The sequence below is a fragment of the Melanotaenia boesemani genome, chromosome 10 (genome assembly GCF_017639745.1).
Source record: "Melanotaenia boesemani isolate fMelBoe1 chromosome 10, fMelBoe1.pri, whole genome shotgun sequence".
NCBI lineage: Eukaryota > Metazoa > Chordata > Actinopteri > Atheriniformes > Melanotaeniidae > Melanotaenia > Melanotaenia boesemani.
The window spans coordinates 15,316,814-15,337,817 of record NC_055691.1 but is presented as its reverse complement, the minus strand read 5'-3'; the positions used below and the strand labels follow the sequence as shown (position 1 = coordinate 15,337,817).

At 39.0% G+C, this 21,004-nt stretch overlaps 1 protein-coding gene across 3 annotated transcripts in view; it reads right to left on the bottom strand.

The window, feature by feature from the left end:
• cep290 (centrosomal protein 290) overlaps window positions 1–21,004 on the bottom strand; it is a 69,520-nt gene that overhangs the window by 2,730 nt on the left and 45,786 nt on the right. For all 3 annotated transcript variants that reach the window (XM_041997797.1, XM_041997799.1, XM_041997798.1), the window contains 13 exons: window positions 17,262–17,475; window positions 16,916–17,053; window positions 13,314–13,535; window positions 12,657–12,779; window positions 11,807–11,949; window positions 10,263–10,418; window positions 7,254–7,377; window positions 5,786–5,920; window positions 5,086–5,172; window positions 4,723–4,887; window positions 4,485–4,607; window positions 1,686–1,855; window positions 1,444–1,585 (listed from right to left, as the gene is read on the bottom strand). In XM_041997797.1, coding sequence (XP_041853731.1) covers window positions 1,444–1,585; window positions 1,686–1,855; window positions 4,485–4,607; window positions 4,723–4,887; window positions 5,086–5,172; window positions 5,786–5,920; window positions 7,254–7,377; window positions 10,263–10,418; window positions 11,807–11,949; window positions 12,657–12,779; window positions 13,314–13,535; window positions 16,916–17,053; window positions 17,262–17,475 — 1,942 coding nt within the window. The remainder of the gene's footprint in view (window positions 1–1,443; window positions 1,586–1,685; window positions 1,856–4,484; window positions 4,608–4,722; window positions 4,888–5,085; window positions 5,173–5,785; window positions 5,921–7,253; window positions 7,378–10,262; window positions 10,419–11,806; window positions 11,950–12,656; window positions 12,780–13,313; window positions 13,536–16,915; window positions 17,054–17,261; window positions 17,476–21,004) is intronic.

The window sequence follows — 21,004 nt, the reverse complement described above, 5'->3', positions numbered from 1 at the left end:
ATCCACTGAAGCTTTTGCCAAACCTTACAGGAAAAGACACCTGCAGAGACTGGAGCGCCAGCCGGTAAGAGAAGACGCTTTATGCTGCTTTTGAAGAGATTCGTGCTGTGACAGCGATTACAGCTTTCTATCACTATAAATGCTTTGACACAACCTTTTTTTTTTCTTTTTTTGGGGGGTAATATCTGCAGATTGAGTGTATGTTTGTTTGGCTGGTACCTGGCTGTTTTATAACAGTAATGCTAACAAGTTAAAGGTGCTATGTGTAGAATATATTCCCTGTAGGCTTATATTAGGTTCTACTTTTCAACTAAAATGTGATAAATCAATTTAGCCATTTATGCTTTACACATTTGAACCTGTTATTACATTAAGCTTATTTAAACATTGTTTGAAAATATGCCTACAATAGACAAATTTGTTTCTAAATTTAAGGTTTTCCTGATAATGGCAAAGAAAAAACCTGTGAAAATCTAAAAAAAAGAAGAAGAAATAGGAAAAACGGAAAAATAAAAAAAAGGAGTCCAGTGAAGTCCAGTTTGAAATTTCAAGTAAATGTCTTTTTCAAGTTTGGGGAAACTGCAAAACCCCAAAGAAACTTGACACAAAATAACCTAATATTTTCCTTAAAATCCTCAAATGTCTCAGTTTCAGCATCAGATATGTTGTTTATGTTCTACTGGGAATAAAATATGGGTTTCTGAGATATGCAAGTCATTGCATTCTGTTTTTATTTGCATTTTACCCTTAGAGAATCTGGGGTGTAGAATCATTCATTTCAGAGTAGTGGACATACTGTTTTAATGATCTATAATTATTGATTTATGAATACAAAACTTTAATAAAGCAGCTGGAGATATTTATTCTATATACTACAGTTTATGTTGATTTTTTTATAACATTACAATGCTCTAAATGAGCTCAATTTAAAGCATTGTAATACAGATTTATACATATTTGTTTAAGTGCATATAGAGCACCATTTGCTCCAAAGATAAAGAGGAAAAACGCAGAAAACAGTCATCCAAGAAGCTTACATCAGGTTTACATACAGTGTGTCTCTGTCTTATTTTAGTAGACTGTGAATCCAGTTTGTGTAACTGCACCATGTCTAGAACGGAGCATGCAGATCCCTTTTGAAACAATCCCAGAAATAAACAATATCTGTAAACAGCTTGACAGAAAAATCAAACACAGTCTCTTTTAATCAGCTGACCAGGATGCTGTTTCCGGTTAAATGTTTTCAGAAGCCACATTGACCCATCTAGCTGTAAATCCTTACATTTGACCCCAACCTGAAGCCAAACCACAAATCTAAAGCATTTCAGTCCCTCATGAGGCCCACAGCCTGAAAGCAGTTCAGCTCTGCTTGATGTAGTGTAAGATTCAAGAGTGAGTAATGCTTATTCCTGTTATTGCAATAATCTGTTAATTAGCCTGTACCTGGTCTTCCAGCTGTCGGATGATAGTCTGAGCTCGTTCCTCGCGCTCCTTCACCTCCCTCAGCTGCTGTTTGAGTTCAGAGAGGCTGGAGGTCTTCTGGGAAAGCTCCTTCTCCAACTCTTTCATCTTGTTCTCGAACATTCTGAACATGAAAATCAAACACTAATTCAGTCTGATATTAATGGAACTTACTGTATAACCAGAAGGCTACTGCATTTATTTAAGGCTTGCGTTTTGCTGACCTGGTTACTACGGTTCCCTTCCAGGCCTTACTGTCTCCGCCCTCTGTAATGGGTCTGGACAGAGCTGCTTGCAGTTTCTGCTTGGTTTCTTCCAGCTCTGCTTCCATCTTCTCAATGGTCACTTCCAAACTTATCTTGGCCATCTTCATCCTCTCTGAAGCCTCCATTTCCTGTTAAAACAGAAATTTAGCGACTAATGAAATAAACACACAAAAAAAAAACTCATTTTGTGTGCCAAGGCCAAAGGCATTAAGGCACACAAATTACTATCAGCTGCACTTACGCAGCTTATTCATTCAAATTCCTCTGTTTCAGTCACAGGCTTTGACTCAAGTCAGACACCTTTGAGAAAACCCAGAAAAATGTGCAGCTCCATCTGCAGAGGAATACAGTAATACTTCTACACCTCCGTAATTAAGTCCATCCTCACCACCTCCGTCATCCCCTGGTAATCAGCTGCCAAGGACAAAGGCGGGCTGCAGCCTATCATCAGGTTAGCTGACAGCGATCGGCTGCACTCTGCCCTCTCTCAAGGACCTCTACACCTCCAGGTCGAACGCATGCAGAAAAGATTATGGCATAAACTCTTCATTCCTCTCCCCTCTGGCAGGAAGCAGCAATCCATCAAGACCAAAATCTCACGCCACAGGAACAGCTTCTTCCCATATTCAGCTGGCCTCATATGTGGCCTGATTTATTCCCTGTTATACATGTGTAACGTTTTATACTTTACTATACAAATTCCTTGTGTGTGCAAACTTTCTCTGCAATAAAGTCTCATTTTGATTCTAATAGCAGTAATTCATTACATGTTGTTAATGAAAACTGCAATTTTCTTCCCTACTTTAGCCAGTAAGATGAAATCTTGAAGAAAAAAAAAATAAAAACATGAAGGAAAACATGGCTTGATTGAGATAACATGGCTTGATTGAGATAGGTGTGTTATGACTTTTTATGTGGCAATTTGTCGCATGAGGTTTATGAAAGTTGCAAAAAAATAAATAACAGACTAATTTCTTCTCATGGATTTCTGAGAAAACCCATCTCAAAAATCCACATCAAACTATTTGGTTTGATCAGAAGTGTGTGATAACCTTTGGTAGCAGCTAATTGTGTCATTTCTGTGTCAGAAAATTAAATGAAAATGCAGGATTTTTAAAATGCTGCTCTTAAAAATAAAAGAAATAGTGCTAAAATGACATCAAAATGTGTGGCTGGAGTGGAAGAATTGTGTAATGACTTCTGGCGGTGATTCATTGCATTGTGTAGACAAAGATGGTGAAAAACTACAAATTATCACACTAAAAATGAACAAGATTCTCTTGAAACAATAGAAAAAGCATCTCCACTTTGGAGCAACATAACTAAGGCCGATTTACGCTCGACGTGAAGACAGATATGCAGACGGACAGTCTCCAGTTACGTTCTGGTTACGAACATAATTTGGTCCATTTTCAGGGAGCTTAGCGATCCGTCGCTTGACGCAGAAGATGGAGCAATACCACCAAAAATCGTGGGGGCAGTGCTGAGCAGAACAGCTGGCATGCACCAGGGAGAGAAATAAACCAGAGAAGAAGAAGAGGATCAGGAATGGAAACAAAAAATCAGAAGAACAAAGAGGAGGACAACAGCTGTAGAAACTATGAGTGTTTGAATAAAGACTATATGCGAATGTTTGGGTGTGCTGGGGTTGGTTGGAAACAAACGGTGGCTGAAACTGACGTCGGCTTCTGGGAGTAAACTCTGGACCTAGCACTGCCCGCTAGCAGAGGAACGGACTTAACAACCATGGCAACGCAAAAGACGCATGACGTTCGAAACGGATGCCGTAAGGGAGCATAAACGGGCCTTTTGGTGTCATGTTGAAACTTTAGTCCAAGTTTGAACAAATTACAAGATAAAACTTTTACTGTTAAAAAGGGCATTTTGATATCTTTCATGGTTTCGACACAGTGGTAGTTTAAGTTGAATTAAATTTTGGGATTTTGTGATCAAATGTTAATGCTTGTGTGATATCACGCACTCAGACCACTGGCTCTAAAAAATCATTAAGAAAAATTTAAAAAACACATTTCTTTCACACCAATAGTTTCTCCTGTACATATATAAGTTATTCATCTTATACATTTTTTCACTCAATGGAACAATCATCCCGACAAGCCTTACAGACAGTATTGCGTGAAGCACTCTACCCCTCATTCATTAGAACAGGGGTGCCCAAAATCGGTCCCCGAGGGCTGCTGTCCTGCAGACTTTCCAATGTTTCCTGCTTCAACACACCTGACTCAAATGAAATAGATCCAACAGCCTATTAAGTTTTGCACAGTGACTCATCAATTTGAGTCAGGTGGTTTTGGAGCAGGGACACATCAAAAACCTGCAGGATTACTGCCCTTGAGGACTGGAGCTGGGCACCCTTGCATTAGAACATGCTGGCATCACCATAGCAACCAGTTACACAACTGCTCCTTCTTTCTAACTGAAAGTGGTCACACCCATAGAACATTTCCTATAGCAGCCATAGTTTCATCCATGCAAACAAGTCTCTCACTGGGCAGCAGCTGTATTGGCACACCTCCGGCTCGGAGACATGTTTATTATTATTGTGGATCACCCCCCCACCCTGGCCCGCCCCTGCTCCATTAGGTACAGCTTATTGCTGTTGCTATTCTTCTTGGGGTCCAAGGCAATAGCCTTTACAAAAAATTACACCAATAATGTAAATTATCCAAAAACAATTGATGGAACACAAAATAGACTATAAATGACATCATTAGATCATAAGGAAAGTGTAGATACCCTCTTAATCTCCTTTCGCAGGCGTTCATTTTCAATCACTATCTTTTCCAGTCCTTTAGTTTTTGACTCAAGTTTTGAACTCAGCTCAGCTGTGCTTTGATGTTTCAGTATCTCATAGTCGGCCTGTAAGAAAAGAAAATGTATGTCCATGTGAAAAAAAAAAACCAAGAACAAAACAACACAAAAAACCCAAAAACAAAACAAATGCTGAGGACACAGAGGAGGTGATGCTGGTAACCTTTAGTTTTTCATTCTCCTTCTCCAAAGCAGAGACTTTGTCTTGATTTGCAGCTGTGCTGGACTTCTTCAGCGTTTCATTTTCCCTCTGCACTCGCTCCACCACCTTCTTCATCAACCCAATGGTCTTCTCAAGTTCAGGCACTGTTTTACCACTGTAACCTGCCTGATGAGGGACACATCAACAATCATGTAGTGGAGAAAGAGGTTGATAGAAAATGTCAATGATCAGCCTCAATGGCCTCAAGATTTTATTATTATGATAAATTTTGTTACCCGATATGTACTTAGGAACAGTTCAGTGATTTCTGGGAAAATACAGGAATGTAACATAACATAACCAGATTCCTCAGGGAAGACTTACTCCACGTATATGCACCAGCTTTTTCTCTACTTCTGTCTTTTCCTTTTTCAGAGCGCTGCACATCTCCTTAAGGTCAGCAACCTGATTCTGTGATGAAAAAACAAAGACAGGCAGGATATAAAACACTCCTGGCAAGAACAAAAGTAACTCTTGTCAAAATCCTTTTTCATTCATCATCTGTACCGCTTTATCCATCACGGGTCGCGGGTAAGCTGGAGACTATCCCAGCATTTTAACAGGTGAGGTGCAGGGTACAACCCGGACAGGTCACCAGTCCATCGCAGGGCCAACAGAGAGAGACAAACTACCATTCACACACAAACTCACTCCTAGGGAGAATTTAGAGTGACTAATTAAGCTAACATGCAAGTCTTATCCAAATCATTTTAATAATTTATTTAATAATATCAGATTTTGCTGTTTGATCTTAACTTTTCTTATGTGCATTTAAAAAAATTGATGGAAACTTATACAGTGACATGCTTCGTCAGTGTATCCTCCCTCTGCTGGGGCTCTATTCATTAAAATTCCCTCCTGACAACAATAAGACCAAGCTAAAAAAAACATTTGGAAGAATATTCAGATACACCTCTGAGGCTCCATTACCAGGATGGAGAGAAGTTCCAGAGAGACAGAAAAGATGTAAGTGGTAATGTTTATAAAATCAACATTAGGGGAGTTGCTTCTGTTTGGGTTGTACCTTGAGTCTTGGTAAATCTTTGTTGCTCTGCTCCAGCTGAAAGCGCAGCTCCAAGTTCTCAGAGGCCAACCTGAGGTTTTCTTTAGAAAGGTCCTGATCTCTCTGTGATGGAGTACCAGTGCCTCGTCCTGAAGTCTGCAGAGCAGCGAAAGCACACACTGAGTTCAAAATTGCCAGAAAACTGCTAAAGAGCACTAAATGAGAGAAATAAATGATCCGGGGAGTCATGAAACAGTTTCTATCAGCACAAAGCCAACAGAAATCTGGAGTCCATGATGGACGATGCAGAGGAGTTGAACAGCTACACACTAACAAGCCACCCTGGCACTGCCACTTCTAATCCTAACACAGCACTACTATCTTAGCAGGGTGACTAAAGAAGCCTTTTGTACCTTCAGATATCTAAGAGATCTGCTCTCTTGTTTTTGTGCCCGATTGTCCCATTTTCTGCTGATCAACCTCTCTGGGTTTTCGCTCAGTTTGGTGCTGGAGTCAGCTAGGCAGGACTGATCCTGATCATTCTCTTCTGTAGCCTCACTTTTACTCTCATCTTCCTCTTCTTTCTGCTCAGCATTCCCTTCATCAGCATTGTGTGGCATCTCTGATTTGACTCCATCATCACAATCTGGGTCACAAACGTCTTCATTTGCTGTTTCACTTATTTCACCCGTTTCTGCCTTGGATGCAGCGGAAGATGCAACTGATCCCGGCCTCTCCGGTTTAGGCTCGCCTCTTTTTGCAGTTTGTGGTTCTTCTTGTTCTTCAAGAACAGAAACTTCAGAACCACTTGGGATGTCTGATGCACCTTCTAAGGCGTTCACTTCTGTTTGGCTCACCTCTTCTTCATTGTGACAATTACCGACATCTGCTTCTATGGTCGCATCTGTTTTGTCAGCTGCTTCATTTCCTGCCACATCGGGGCTTGATTGCTCTTGATCGATGCAAACATCCTTGGCTCCCACGAAGCTGGTTTGGCTTTCTCTGTCTGCACGACTTCGCTTTGGCGCTCCCTGTAGGCCAAACGTGTCATCGACTGCTTCGGGGTTAACAAAGCGGCTGCAGGGCTCGACTGGAAGGCCTGCGGCATTCCCTTCGCATGACTCATCCTCAACATCAAAGGTGACAGAACAAATCCCTCTAAGCGTCTGGGAGGAGATGCTTCTCTCCTTCACAGGCAGTAAATCAGATTAAATCCAGTGATGAAGGTGAGACATAAAGAAAGAGAGTAAAGACTGATGAATGCACAATTAAACATCTTCGAAGAGATCAGGGGTGAAGTCATACATCTCGATGTGAATAGAGGGTCTCACCATAGCTCCACCATGACTTAAGATAATTGCTCCTCTATCAGTCAATCACTGCATTTAATGCCTTAATTCAAATAAATCCAGTTAATAATGAATCTTTTTTTTTAATTTTGTCAATTTCTTTTATTTTTATTTTTATTAACAATCAACTCATTACTCACAGAGGGTCTTGACAGGGGCTCTTTGGCTATCTGGCCCTCTAAGGAGTGGAGTCTCTCCTCCAGGAAGTTGTTCCTCAGCATCAGATTCTCCACGGCATCATCACGGGGTAAAGCTTGCTGTTGTCTGCAAGATCAACAAGAAAACAGAAGTATTGGTTTGCATTAAATAACAGTGAAGCATCAGAATTAAACTATGAGAGAACTGGGAGGGGAACTGGAAGTGTTGGAACAGTTGTAGTTTTGCACGAGTAATTAGTTTCAGATTTCAGCGATTTTAGCTGTATCTGTGCATATGAACAAGTTATTTGTAAAATTATATATCACACAGCTACACTTGAGTCTGTTGTGCTAACATTTAACATTAGCGTTATGTCAGCAATTTGGCATTATTACTCATTAGAAAATCTCACTAGCAAAAGTGAGATGCCTAATATGCTGGGCCAAAGTTTCCAGAATGCTGCCAAATTTAACACCAGCAACTGTAAAAGTTTTAGTGGCCATGGTACTACTACAGTAATGTGTAAATTGGCACTGTGCTGCACTTCTCAAGCTTTCAGAATATGTTGGAATTATGTTGATAGTGTTAACAGTGGGAGAGTTACGGTATTTCAAAGAATGTTCTTCTCTTCTCAGAGTAGCATGACTTAGATGTCTCACCAGAGAGCCCTGCTTGCTGGGCAAAGTGAGAAGAGGTGCTTACCTTGAATGGAGCTGTGTCATAGAACAGGCTACTTAAAGGTAGAGTGACGTGTGCGTCACGATCACCAGCCGATCAGGAATGGTAGTAATGAGATGCTTCTGAGGAATACTCAGAGGGGCGTATTCCATAGTCAGACATCTCACTCGTGCTACTCTGAGAACTGGGCTACACAAGTAACCTAAAGTTTTTTGCACCTTTCTCTGATCAGAGTCTGGATGGTCCCTTTCATCTTTGTCACGTAGAATCAGGTAACAGTTCTTCACAAAAGGAGTTGAAAAGTGGACTAATCTGACCAGAGGTCATGCATCTTCCTGTGCATCTCAGATGAGTTGATATATGGTTTCCTCCTTTTGAAATACTGTTTCAGGTTACATTTCAGGCCTGTGTTGAGTGACAAGATTTTCCAAGAAACTCCTGAGAGTTTTTTTTTTATTGATTTCAGTGGTTTAAAGGCCTCTCATGCAAGTTCACCTGCATCTTATGGTGAATTTTTAACACTCAGTTTAACCGTGATTATTTGAGCCATCCTCATCAGACATGTTTATGTGATCATTTTAGTCCAGATATGATCCGTTTATTCATTTTCTTTTTAGGCACTGATATTACTGCTGGCCTCAAAACTTAAACTTAGCAGCAATAACATTAAAAAAGAGGGTGAAATTCCAATGTGAGTAAACGAAACTTTCTCATTTCTCAGTAAATTATCCCACAAGTCCACAAATGATGATAAAATAATGTAATATATTGCAAACAATCATTAGCAACATTTCAAGAAATTCAGACACAAAGTAAAAAAAGAATATAGTCTTTAGTCAAAGAAAGGTTCACACAGATTACTTGGATAAGCCAGTGAGATTGAATTTTTTGTTGATAATCTTCATTTAAGAGCCAGACATCTGCTAATAAAGGTTTAGAGATAATCATTTTACGTATCCTCATTTATCCTCTGTGGATCTGGAACTGTTAAACACATGACTGAGCTGCAAGCCTCATGATTTCAGATGCTACTAAATCTTCATAACTAACCTAAAACAGAGGTTGAAGATTTACTCTGGAATTCCTGAACATGATTAGTTTAGCAGAATGGGTCACAAAGATAACGCTCAGGTCACAAACCTTTTAAAGGTGCAGCGTGTAAGAAAATCAAAAGTCAAAGACAGAAAAATTTCATATAATTAAAAACTGTGTTTCTATTGGTATCGAATGACTTTACTAAAATAATTGTTTTTAATTTCTTAGAAAGAGACATTTATATCTACTTAGGATGCAAAAGTGTTTTTTCTTTATTTTGATTGTCTTTTATTTGAACAAAAATCCTGAAGACTCCCAAAATATGAAATAAGACACATACACACATGGGGTAAACAACTAAGTGTTTAAAGACAGTTAAAAGCACTGTATATAAAATGTATAAGACAGTCTATATGAAGTCTTTACAAGGTTAAAGTGGTAGACACATCATTGTTACCACTATATGAATCACTATGTAATGCGGCAGAAACTTCAGTTGAAAACTGTTAGGATCAATTTATTTATTTAGTCTTTTTGGCACGTTTGTTTCCAATATTTGTCTTTGTCACGTGTAAATCATGATTTAGATATATGAATGTTTTCACTATGAAATGTAATCATCCAGGAAACATTTTGCTGACATGATACGAGTATGTGATCAGTATCTTGTGATATAAGACAGCGCTGTACAAGGCAAGTCTGTCTGCTGAAGGGGTGTTGTGTTCCAAATGTCACGTTGGCGTAAATAAGTAGCTGCAAGGGTGGTCCAGCAGCGTTCAAGCCACACCTGACACCTGGTTTGGTTTTGGGTTCTTTTATGATAATAATAATAAATTTTTTGACTTTATTAATCCCAATTGGGAAATTCAGCTCTGCATTTAACCCATCTTCAGATGTACTACACAACAGGAGGTTGCCATGTTTCAGCACCAGGAGCCATCTCTGTAACCACTAGGCTGCCACTCCTCTCACATTTAGTGCGAGTAGCATTCGTTTTTCTAGAGAACTACAAATCATGTCGTACCCAGGAAATATTTTAACTACTAAAAGAGATGAAACACTGCATAGGTGACCTAGTCTCCACAATCACACAACCTTATTCTATCCAAGATGGTTTGGGATGAGTTAAGACTGCAGAGTCATACAAAAGCAGCAAACCAGTGTCAAACACATGTGGAAACTCCTCCGAGACTTTAAGAAAGCATTCCATGTGGTTAATTTATGACAAGAGTGTGCAAAGCTGCCATTAAAAACAGAGTGAGAGAGAGAGAGAAAGAGCGAGCAGAGGTTTTACATACTTTATGGTGATGATCTGCATCTCCAGCTCAGAGTTCTTCTTCTTGAGCTCCTCTATCTCCTGCTCCATCTCAGTTGATCGCACCCCCACCACCTGATCAGCAGTCACACTTCGAACCTTCAGTTTTTTCTGCAGTGCACCCTTCTCTTGTTCTAATCTGTGCACACAGACAAAAAGGTGAATTTATAGGTGTAAGCAACTCAAAGTTTTAGTTAAAAATATTTAAAAATATAATTAATTTTCTTTTTTTTAATAGATTAATTTATTTATCTATGTATTTATTTATTTATTCCCCTACCTTCTAATATGTCTGGTGGGACAGTAGTTGAGCACAGTGAGCCTTATTCACCAACAGTTCATAAGAATAGATTTGTTATGTCTGACTAGTACTTTATTTTATTAAGATTAGGGCATTCACACGACATATCTTATCCAGGATTTATTGTTGGGTAAAAACAAATCCTACAAATACATTTAACACTACTCTTATGCACATTTGACAGCTGGCATTTTTTAACAAAATCAGCATTTGGTATTATGTTCTGTTGTGTAGTTCATTAAAATAAAAAGTAAAATGATTTGTTTTATGATATTTGGTCATTTACAGAGCATTTTGTTATTGTAAAATAAATTAAGTACACCAAACACTTTAATTTACATCAAGTCAATTGGAAAACGTGCCGTCAATTAGTAGTTTCACAAAATGCCATATTTGCTGCAAGATATTGCAGCTGGCCCCTACAAATCTTTCATGACCTGCAGATTTATTTCAGAGAACGACTTGTTTGGATACTTTAAGCTATGGTGAGCTGTTCTCATTGACCTTTGCAATCAGAGACAGGGTGCAGGGAGTAATCACAGCTGTCCATCTGTCATGCTCTCCCGCAAGTAGTGCATGCAATAAATGAGCTAACCACACAAAACATCGCAGTTACCCTGACAACTGCGAGCAATATACCTCCATAAATGTCTGATTTGACAGAGACACAAGGTTCATTGGTATGTAGTATTTAATAATCAAAAATTTCTACAGCAGTAGGAAAGTTTTTACGATTATATGATTTATTAGGAGAGTGAGGGTATGACCTGATATTCTGGTTCATAACACCACTGACCTTTTCCTTGTCTCTGTCTCACCTCTGTCTGTGTCTGAACACGAGCCTTCAGCCCTTTTATGGGCATTTGCCTGTAAACTAGAGACAGCTGGTACATCCTTTTAATATACAAGGAAACTAGGAGTCATCAGTCTAAGAGCAAAGATGTAAAGTAAAGTAAAGAATCTGACATAGTTTTCATAAAAAAGAAAGTTCTTGAGAAAATATTCATGAACAAGGTCCAGTATTTTCCTGTCCATATCATGTTAACTGTTCTCTGATCTGCACTTCCTTTTCTATATTTATTATGTAAAACAGATTTTGTTAGAAAAAAACATGGACCGTGGTTCCATGCTGACATATGTACAGTTGTACGTTAGCATCTTATTGTATAGACTGAGCAAAATCTAAAAAAGCTGTGCAAACCAGCTGGAATGATGCATTCACTGACCTGCTATAAAGATCTTTAAGAGTGCTGAGGTGTTTTGACAAAGATTCATTCTCTCGCTCCTTCTCCTTCAGTGAATTCTTCACCTTCTCCATCCTGGCCTGCCATTTCTTACTCTCCTCCCAACGAACTCTCTCTTCTCTAGTCTGTTAGGAAGTAAAGTTATAGATCAACTCAACAGTAATAAATAATAGTAATAGTAGCACATGAATGATATGAACAGCCTTGTTTAATTCCGGCAACAAATACAAGACAGTTGGCCGGAGGTGTGTTGGGGATCTTGACGCACACCTGCTATTCTGCTTTTGAGAATTTATAGCAGCACAAAGAGCAAAAACAGCTCCCTGAAATGGAAAACTGATGCTGGCTGGATGTTGTGATTATTAAATACACTCGCATTTCAAGTCGTTGTAAACCAGTTGTTCCGGCCACACTGACAGCAGCAGCTCCACGAATAAAATAACAACAAATACAAACCAGCTTCTTTGAGAAATTATACCGTATTGTTGTGGGGATGTTGCTGGGAATCACAGGAGGCTGCAAAGGTTCACTGAACTACAAGAGAAAGCCTTAAAATATAGTACACCACAGTACTCTTGATACTAATATTAATTTATATATTAATATTTATTTATTCTTAGAAAAAGAGAAATTGCTCAAAAAATCTAATCCTTACATTATTTTTTAATTATTTAAGCATTTCCTCTGTATAAGAAAGTATTACTTCCTTCTTCACACTTGATGCAACATGATGTTACTGGCTGGTAGGAGCCTCAGATAATTAATGAGATAACAGAATTAGGTTCTCTACTAATACAAAATTAGTATCCAAAATGTTAAATGTTGACCCAACCTTTCCATGATCATCTCTGACGCATTTCAAATCGTCTTTTTTCTGCAAATCAGACTCCAGCCTCCTGATCTTCTTCTGCAGATTCTCAATGATTGGCCTCTTCCCATCTGGTTCAAGTGGATTCTGAACAACAAACACAAAGATACAGGCCTCGTTTTTCTCAGAAAGATACAATTTGATATATCCTGTTTATTTAAATTCTAAAGAGAAGGCTGAAATGACTTAAAGACATGAGATAGAGGGATACGGTCCTAAGAAACCTCTAATACGCAACTACTAAGTGGCACTAATAGACAAGAATACCTGAATAATTAAATCAAGTCAGATATTTCCTGGAGTTTATCTTAAGACTAAGAAGAATGTGAGATTCCATTCTTGATGCATTCCTCAGTTGTTTTTTTTCTTTTTTCATTTGCTGTGGAGGTGCCTAAAGAGGGTTTGCATGTCTAACATCCCAGTGTTTTATCATATTTCAAGGTCTTAATGTTGAGTTTGAGTCAGAAGATTCTAATCACTTGTCCACATGATGTTACAGTGATAGTTGCTGGGTCATGTGGCTGTTGTTGAACATATCACTTTATAGCATGTGCTACAAAACAAAAGCAATTAGAGTATTCTCCAGGCACTGAGTGTGTGACTTCACACACAAACACTAACCTGCATGGCGCTGGTGAGCCTTTTTATTTGCTCCTTCAGCTCCTGGATTTCTTGTTCTCGCTCCTCTTTTTCAGCCTGCAGACGTCTCTGGACTTTCTGGGATTTCTGGATATCTTGGTTCAGTCCGTCCACTTCCTCTTTCAGGACGTTCTCCCGGCTTTTGGCAGTTCTGGCAGACTCCTTGGCAGCTTGTAGTTCTTGATTAAGTTCTTGCACCCGAGCCTTTGTAAAAGAAGTTTTTAAGGTTTGTTTACAATGTAAATGAGAAGTTGAGATTCATCATCTGTTATGCTGAGTTCTCCAAAACCATAAAAACAAACATACATTCTGTATCTTCACAGCTTCATATGTCTTATTCCTCGTGATAATGCACCCTGCATTAAATAAAATTCTAAATGAAACTGAATTAACCTGACTGGGTATAAAAGGGGCACCTTAGAGAGGCAGAGTCTCTCAGAAGAAACGGTGGGCAAACATGTATTAATCTGCAGAAAAACTCTAGTCTACATATTGTGGAGGAATTTCAGAATGTTCCAAACTTTGGAAAAACTTGGAATAACTCATGAATTACAGAAACTAATATCAAAAGATTTTAAGAATCTGGAGACATCTCTGTGTACCATAGACAGAGCCAACAATGAATACTGGATGCTCGGGATCTTCACACCCTCAAGTGGTTCTACATTAAAACGGGCCTGATTCTCTACGAGAAAGCGTTGCATGGGCTCAGGAACACTTCCATAGATCACTGTCCATGAACAAAGTTCACTGTGTAATCCACAAATGCAGGTTTCAGCTCCATCGCGCAAAGAAGAAGTTAGATGTGAATAGATCTCCTCTACAGTCAATTTTAACTAATTTGAAGCAAAGTGGAAAACCTCTGTGGTGAGATGAACAGAAATCTAAAATTCTTTTATGTCCTCTGGGCCAAGGAGGAGCGGGACTGTAATTGTCTAAAGACAGTGGTTCCCAACCTGGCGTCGGGACCAAAGGACACAGGGGGTCCATGAAGCTTTGAACATTCATAGCCACTGTGATTAATTTGCACACATTTTCCCTATTTTGGGAAAAAAAGAGTAAAGTTATATGTTCTTAATTTAACTTTGGCTTTATCTATGGACAGGACTCAGCCAGAATACATTACTTATGGTGAGAATCTCACTTTTGAAATCATGAAACCAAGCATGTTTCAGCACAGAGTGGGGAAGGGGATCCATGGCTTTTTAGTATTTGCATGAAGGGGGTCCTCAAGGAAAATAGGTTGGGAACCACTGAGCTAAGAGACAGGCTGACAAAGAATTGTGTACTTGTTAGATTGTGCGACTGAGTTCTTGAAATATTAAAATATACTAAGATGATTAAAAAATTATGACTATGTATTTTACTGTCTAAAATCTGACAGTAAAATAGTTTTTTAAAATGCATCAAACAGCTTTACTTTATACTTAGTGTAATGGGTCATGTGACCAGTTTACCAAAGACACGACCTGTGGCATTGTGGGTTAGATTCAACATGGATGCAGAGGAAGGCCACTCATTTCATTCTAAGTTAATCTGCAAGCGGTCCATCCATTATTATTTCACTGCATGCAATACATATTTTTTGGGACAATTTAACACTTTTAAGGTTTCTTTTCTTTATTTAATTCCTGTGACACTATTGTGTTTGAACCTGCTTCAAAGAGAGACATTAGCATGAAGCTAAAAGAGACTGGAGATGCATTGTGTGAACTGGAATGTTCTTCATTTTGTAGTTTTCATGGTGTCCACTGAAGAGAGACAAAAGAGTAAAATAAAACTTCAAAAGACATCAGTACAAAGTGTGCCATTATGTCTTTGAACCTGTGCAGCTACAGGGACCATCCAGGTTTTTATCAGTAGGTCAAAAGTCTGCCTCTCTGATAACATGAGGTTGTATTATTGTGAACATAACTAGCAACTTATACATCAAAAACGGCACCGTCAATGCTGAAAAGTATATACTGGTTTTGGAAAATCATACTCCTTCCTAGATGGTGTCTTTTTCAGGGAAGACCTTACACACTTCTGCAAAACAATGCTAAACCACATCTGTTCTAACAACACCTTTTATTGATGAAAAACAATTGATGCAGTACAGGACATTTTGCCATCATAGTCAAAACAAGGAAATTTTCATAAAAGAGTAAAATCTAGGTTTTCTGTGTTCTACTGTGAATAAAATGTTGGGTTATGAGATTTGCAAATAATTTTCACACTATGTTTTTATTTACATTTTACACGTATTGACTTTTTGGAATTTGGCTTATATTTCAAGAGGCACAGATGCTTTTTGATAAGGAGCCAGTGACTGGCAGCCAGCAGTAATACTAACTTTTATAGGGACTTCTGTGCCCACCTAATTTCTGAACAAGTCCATCTTGTTATACAGGATGGGGGATAATTCATGTAAATATCTTTTAAGGCCAGTATCCTCTTTTGTGTCCTCAACTACAGACTGTTTGCAGACCACACAGTTAAAGGCAAAGTGTTCTACATAGTGGGGAAGGCTCGGACTCCTCTAGTTTTTAAGTTAGATCGAGGAACGTCCATGACTTTTCCAAGGTCTCTTTTGCTTAGATAAAGCTTGAATTTGGCAATGAGCCTTAGCTTGAAGAAGCTAGACATTACCACAAAGCTGACCTGTTTGTCCAGCTTAAAAGCATCATCCATAACCACACCAAGATTCCTTGCATGGGATCCTCTGTGAGCTGCTAGTTACCCAAGAGAACTGGCAAGAACCTGAAGTGAACAAATCCATGTTTTAATGTCAGTTGTGCAATTTAGCGAGTCTTTGGAAGGAACCTTCAGCAGCAGATACACCTGCACATCTTCAGCAAAGCAATGGAAGGCAATATCATGCTTCCTAATTATCATCCCCATGGGTAACATATAAAGAGAACAACAGACCCAAAATCGACCCCTTGGGGACCCAGCAGGTCAGACAGGCCAGTGAGGAAGAAATCTGCTCCATCTGAAGGAGAAGGATTCAAACAACTTTACACAGGGCTCTAGGCACCATAAAAAAGTTTTTATGGTCCACTGTGTTAAAAGCTGCTGTCAAGTCCAAGAGAATTAAAATTTCACAATTACCAGAATTAAGGTTCAGTAAAAGATCAGTAAAAACTTTGAACGATGTAGGAGTGTGATGTCTTTATGTCGTCCAAATCATAGCATGAACTCATCTTTAATGGTAAAACCTCTGTTGAATTACATGATGACTAATGAACGGAGGGCGGGCCATCTAAAGTCAGCCAGATGGCATTCATGTTCTTTGTTTAAAAAGGTGGATGCTGGCAGCATGTTCACTCGCTTTACTTCAAGGTTGGCTAGTATTTATATGGATGCTATGGCAGAGCCAAAAACATCCGACTGTAAATAAATACAAACCAGAAACATTTACTGCATGTTGCTGGCAAGTATAGAAGCACAGGTAAATTAAGTTTTTGTTGCTTTGTAGCTTTTTAATAATGTTTCTGCTTGTCTCTAAATGCCCTGACTGAGCTGTCTTTGTACTGACTGATTACCTCAACAATAATTAAAATATGACATATGCATGAAAACCAAGTATGTTGGGTTCTTACCTTCAGGTCTTTGGTGTGTCTGTCAACCAGCGTCTGTACGTTAAGACTCTCTTCTTTTTGTGCAGCGCTAGCTATGACCTGCTGTTCTGCAGCAGACGTCATTTCTGCCCGCAGCTCCAGCAGAGCTTTGCTGAGAGCCTGACAGTAAAGGGACGTTGGTTATGACAAATACTATCATTTTAATGAAAAATCAGACCTGATTTTACATTTAATGCCATCGTTATCTTTTTGGCAAAGCAGAAGTAACAGGATAAAAAACAATAAAATGGCAACAATGTGTAGACATAAAATCTTTGTAGCTCTGTAAAACACAAAATAAAAACAGAAATGTAGAACACTGAAAAACCTTGAGCTGTTTGTCTCTCTGGGCAAGTTGTGCTTTCAGTCGCTCCACCAGGTTCTTCATGGTGTTGCTGGGAGAGCGGACATTGGCCTCTTTCTGGGCCTCCAGTTCCGTACGGAGGTAGTTCATTTCCTTCTCCATCTGACCCATCTGACTCCTCTGATCTTCAGCCTCAGCAGTAAAAGCTGTCACCTGGGCGACGTAGTTTTCCTCCAGCCTGCAACAAATCCTCCATGTCAGGTTTATAGCAACCAGTTTGTTCTAAAGCAGCATTATTTCATCCAACATTCTCTTAAAAGAACGTATGACTTTTTGCAGACACGTGTTATGAACTGGATGCTTTACCAAAACTTAAGTTTATGGGTATAGAGACCAACATTTGTTTATTATATTTCATTCAGTAGAGCCAAAGGCATGATTTAGATCTCATTTTGAAAAACAGGGTCATACTGGTTTCAAACAGGCTGATATTTCTGGGAGAGTTTTGGAAATCTTGCAGTTTGTCCTCCAGTCTGAACATATTTATGACATGTCTGCTGTAACAAAGTACAGCTAAGCGTTCTTACTGATTTACAAAACAAGTGATGTTAATTTTTTGTTTTTTTTAAATCAGACCAGCAGATTCAAACCCCCCAAATCCTGACTAAAGTGGCTGATAAAGCACAGATACATCCCTAAGAAAAACCTGAGCAGTTTACAGTAACTGAAGTTTTCGAGGCTTTTCAGGTTCAGTTTTTCTACAACTCAAAGGGTGTGAGCTTTACATGTACGTCACATTCACCTATTCACACACACATTCACACACTGATGGCGGAAGCTGCCATGCAAGGCGCTCAACCACGACCCATCAGGAGCAAGTAGGGGTTCAGTGTCTTGCTCAGGGACACCTCGACATGAGTTCTCCAGGCCGGGATCGAACCGGCAACCCCTGGGCTACAGGACGACCACTCTAGCATAGAGCCATGCCACCCCAATGTATACATGATCGAGGACTCATTATATTCATATTTAAAATCAGAATAAACCAGCCACTTCTGATTTAATTTTAATTTAGAATGGCCATTTTTATTCTGAATTATGTGTTTACATGCTCTCTGAATTAAAGGGGAATTAAAACTCTCATGTAAATGTAGCTGTAATCTATGCTGCTGCTTTATTGTTCTACTTTACGGACACCCCTTTATTGTTCTACAACAGCAGCAAAACAAAGTCCTACTTTATTGTATTTTTAAAGTATTTTTAAGATTGCCTCTCCTTTCATTCCCTTGGGTTTGCTTCCTCTATGGTTGAGATGCCTATGTCCCAGTGAACTGTTGAACTTTTGAAAACCCCTCTTTAATCTGATTTTCTTTTAACTTCTTAAAATCTCATTTCCTTTAATTTACCCTAAGTAACTGTTTTGTTGCCAGAATCTCCTTAATTCTCCAAGTCTGACAGTATTGACTTGTTCCTTGTCTTTGATGGAGCCAAAGTCTGTGTAAGAAAGGATTATCCAGAGTTTAAGGGAGAGACATCAACTGTTATACCAGCATCTCTGTGTATCATTGTCCTTATTTAGTAATTAATGTATTTTCTTTTTGCATAACCCAATTACTTTTAGATCTAATAAAGTTATATCTTTAATACAACAGAGAATCAAAACATACACACACACACACACACACACACACACACACACACACACACACACACACACACACACACACACACACACACATACATACATACATACATGTCAGTTAACACTAATGAGAAATCTGGACATTTCAAAGGGAACTTCTCTTTTTCTAGCAATTAAATTTTGATTCTCTGTTGTACCACATCATCCTCTTTATGCATGTTGTTCTGCTCCAACCGGTACAGGCTTGAAAGCCTACTACCAATTAAGCATATCAGGTGATGTGCATCTCTGTAATGAGAAGGGGTGTGGTCTAATGACATCAACACCCTATATCAGGTGTGCATAATTATTAGGCAACTTCCATTCCTTTGGCAAAATGGGTCAGAAGAGAGAGTTGACAGACTCTGAAAAGTCAAAAATAGTGAGATGTCTTGCAGAGGGATTCAGCACTCTTAAAATTGCCAAGCTTTTGAGGCGTGATCATCGAACAATTAAGCGTTTCATTCAAAATAGTCAACAGGGTCACAAGACGCGTGTTGAAAAAACAAGGCGCAAAATAACTGCCCATGAACTGAGGAAAATCAAGCGTGAAGCTGCCAAGATGCCATTGGCCACCAGTTTTGGCATATTTCAGAGCTGCAACATCACTGGAGTGTCAAGAAGCACACGGTGTGCAATACTCAGGGACATGGCCAAGGTAAGGACGGCTGAAAAACGACCACCACTGAACAAGACACACAAGATAAAACGTCAAGACTAGGCCAAGAAATATCATAAGACTGATTCTTCTAAGGTTTTATGGACTGATGAAATGAGAGTGAGTCTTGATGGGCCCGTGGCTGCATCAGTACAGGGCAGAGAGCTCCACTCCAACTCAGACGCCAGCAAGGTGGAGGTGGGATACTGGTATGGGCTGGTATCATCAAAGATGTGCTTATGGGACCTTTTCGGGTTGAGGATGGAGTCAAGCTCAACTCCCAGTCCTACTGCCAGTTTCTGGAAGACACCTTCTTCAAGCAGTGGTACAGGAAGAAGTCAGCATCGTTCAAGAAAAACATGATTTTCATGCAGGACAATGCTCCATCACACGCATCCAAGTACTCCACTGCGTGGCTGGCCAGAAAAGGTCTAAAAGAAGAAAAAATAATGACATGGCCTCCATGTTCACCTGATCTTAACCCCATAGAGAATCTGTGGTCCCTCATCAAATGTGAGATCTACAGGGAGGGAAAACAGTACACCTCTCTGAACAGTGTCTGGGAGGCTGTGGTTGCTGCTGCACGCAATGTTGATCGTGAACAGATCAAGACACTGACAGAATCTATGGATGGCAGGCTTTTGAGTGTCCTGGCAAAGAAAGGTGGTTATATTGGTCACTGATTTGTTTTTGTTTTGTTTTTGAATGCCAGAAATGTATATTTGTAAATTTTGAGTTGTTATATTGGTTTCCCTGTTGAAAATAAATAGGTGAAATGGGTATATATTTGGTTTTTGTTAAGTTGCCTAATAATTATGCACAGTAATAGTCACCTGCACACACAGATATCCTCCTAAGATACTAAAACTAAAAAGAACTCCAACTTCCAAAAATATTCAGCTTTGATATTTATGAGTCTTTTGTGTTCATTGCGAACATAATTGTTGTTCAATAATAAAATTAATCCTCAAAAATACAACTTGCTTAATAATTCTGCACACCCTGTATGTTAGAGGGGTGACTCAATTTTTTAGATTTTATTGAATCAAATAATAAACACAGACATTAATATTGTAAACTCAAGTTCTAATGATCGCTGGAAAAATGCATTTAATTGAATTTCAATTCAAAACAGTAGAAAAAGAAATAGAAAATATCCCTGGCCAAAAAAGAAAGTTAAAGTTTAATTTTAAGTACTTTAACTAACAGTTCTGGCTGTTCTCTAATAAGGAATCTATACTTTGTTATAGTACTTTTAGCTTTTTTAATTTATTTTTGTCCACACTCTTCATTAATAGGCATTAATATCTGAGAGTAAGCTAAGGCGGGATCAACCAGCAGCAGCTTTGCACATTTCATTTTCAGTCTGGCGCATCTACCAGAGGTAAATGTCTCCAATCACTAGTCACTTCTTTGAAATAGTGACTA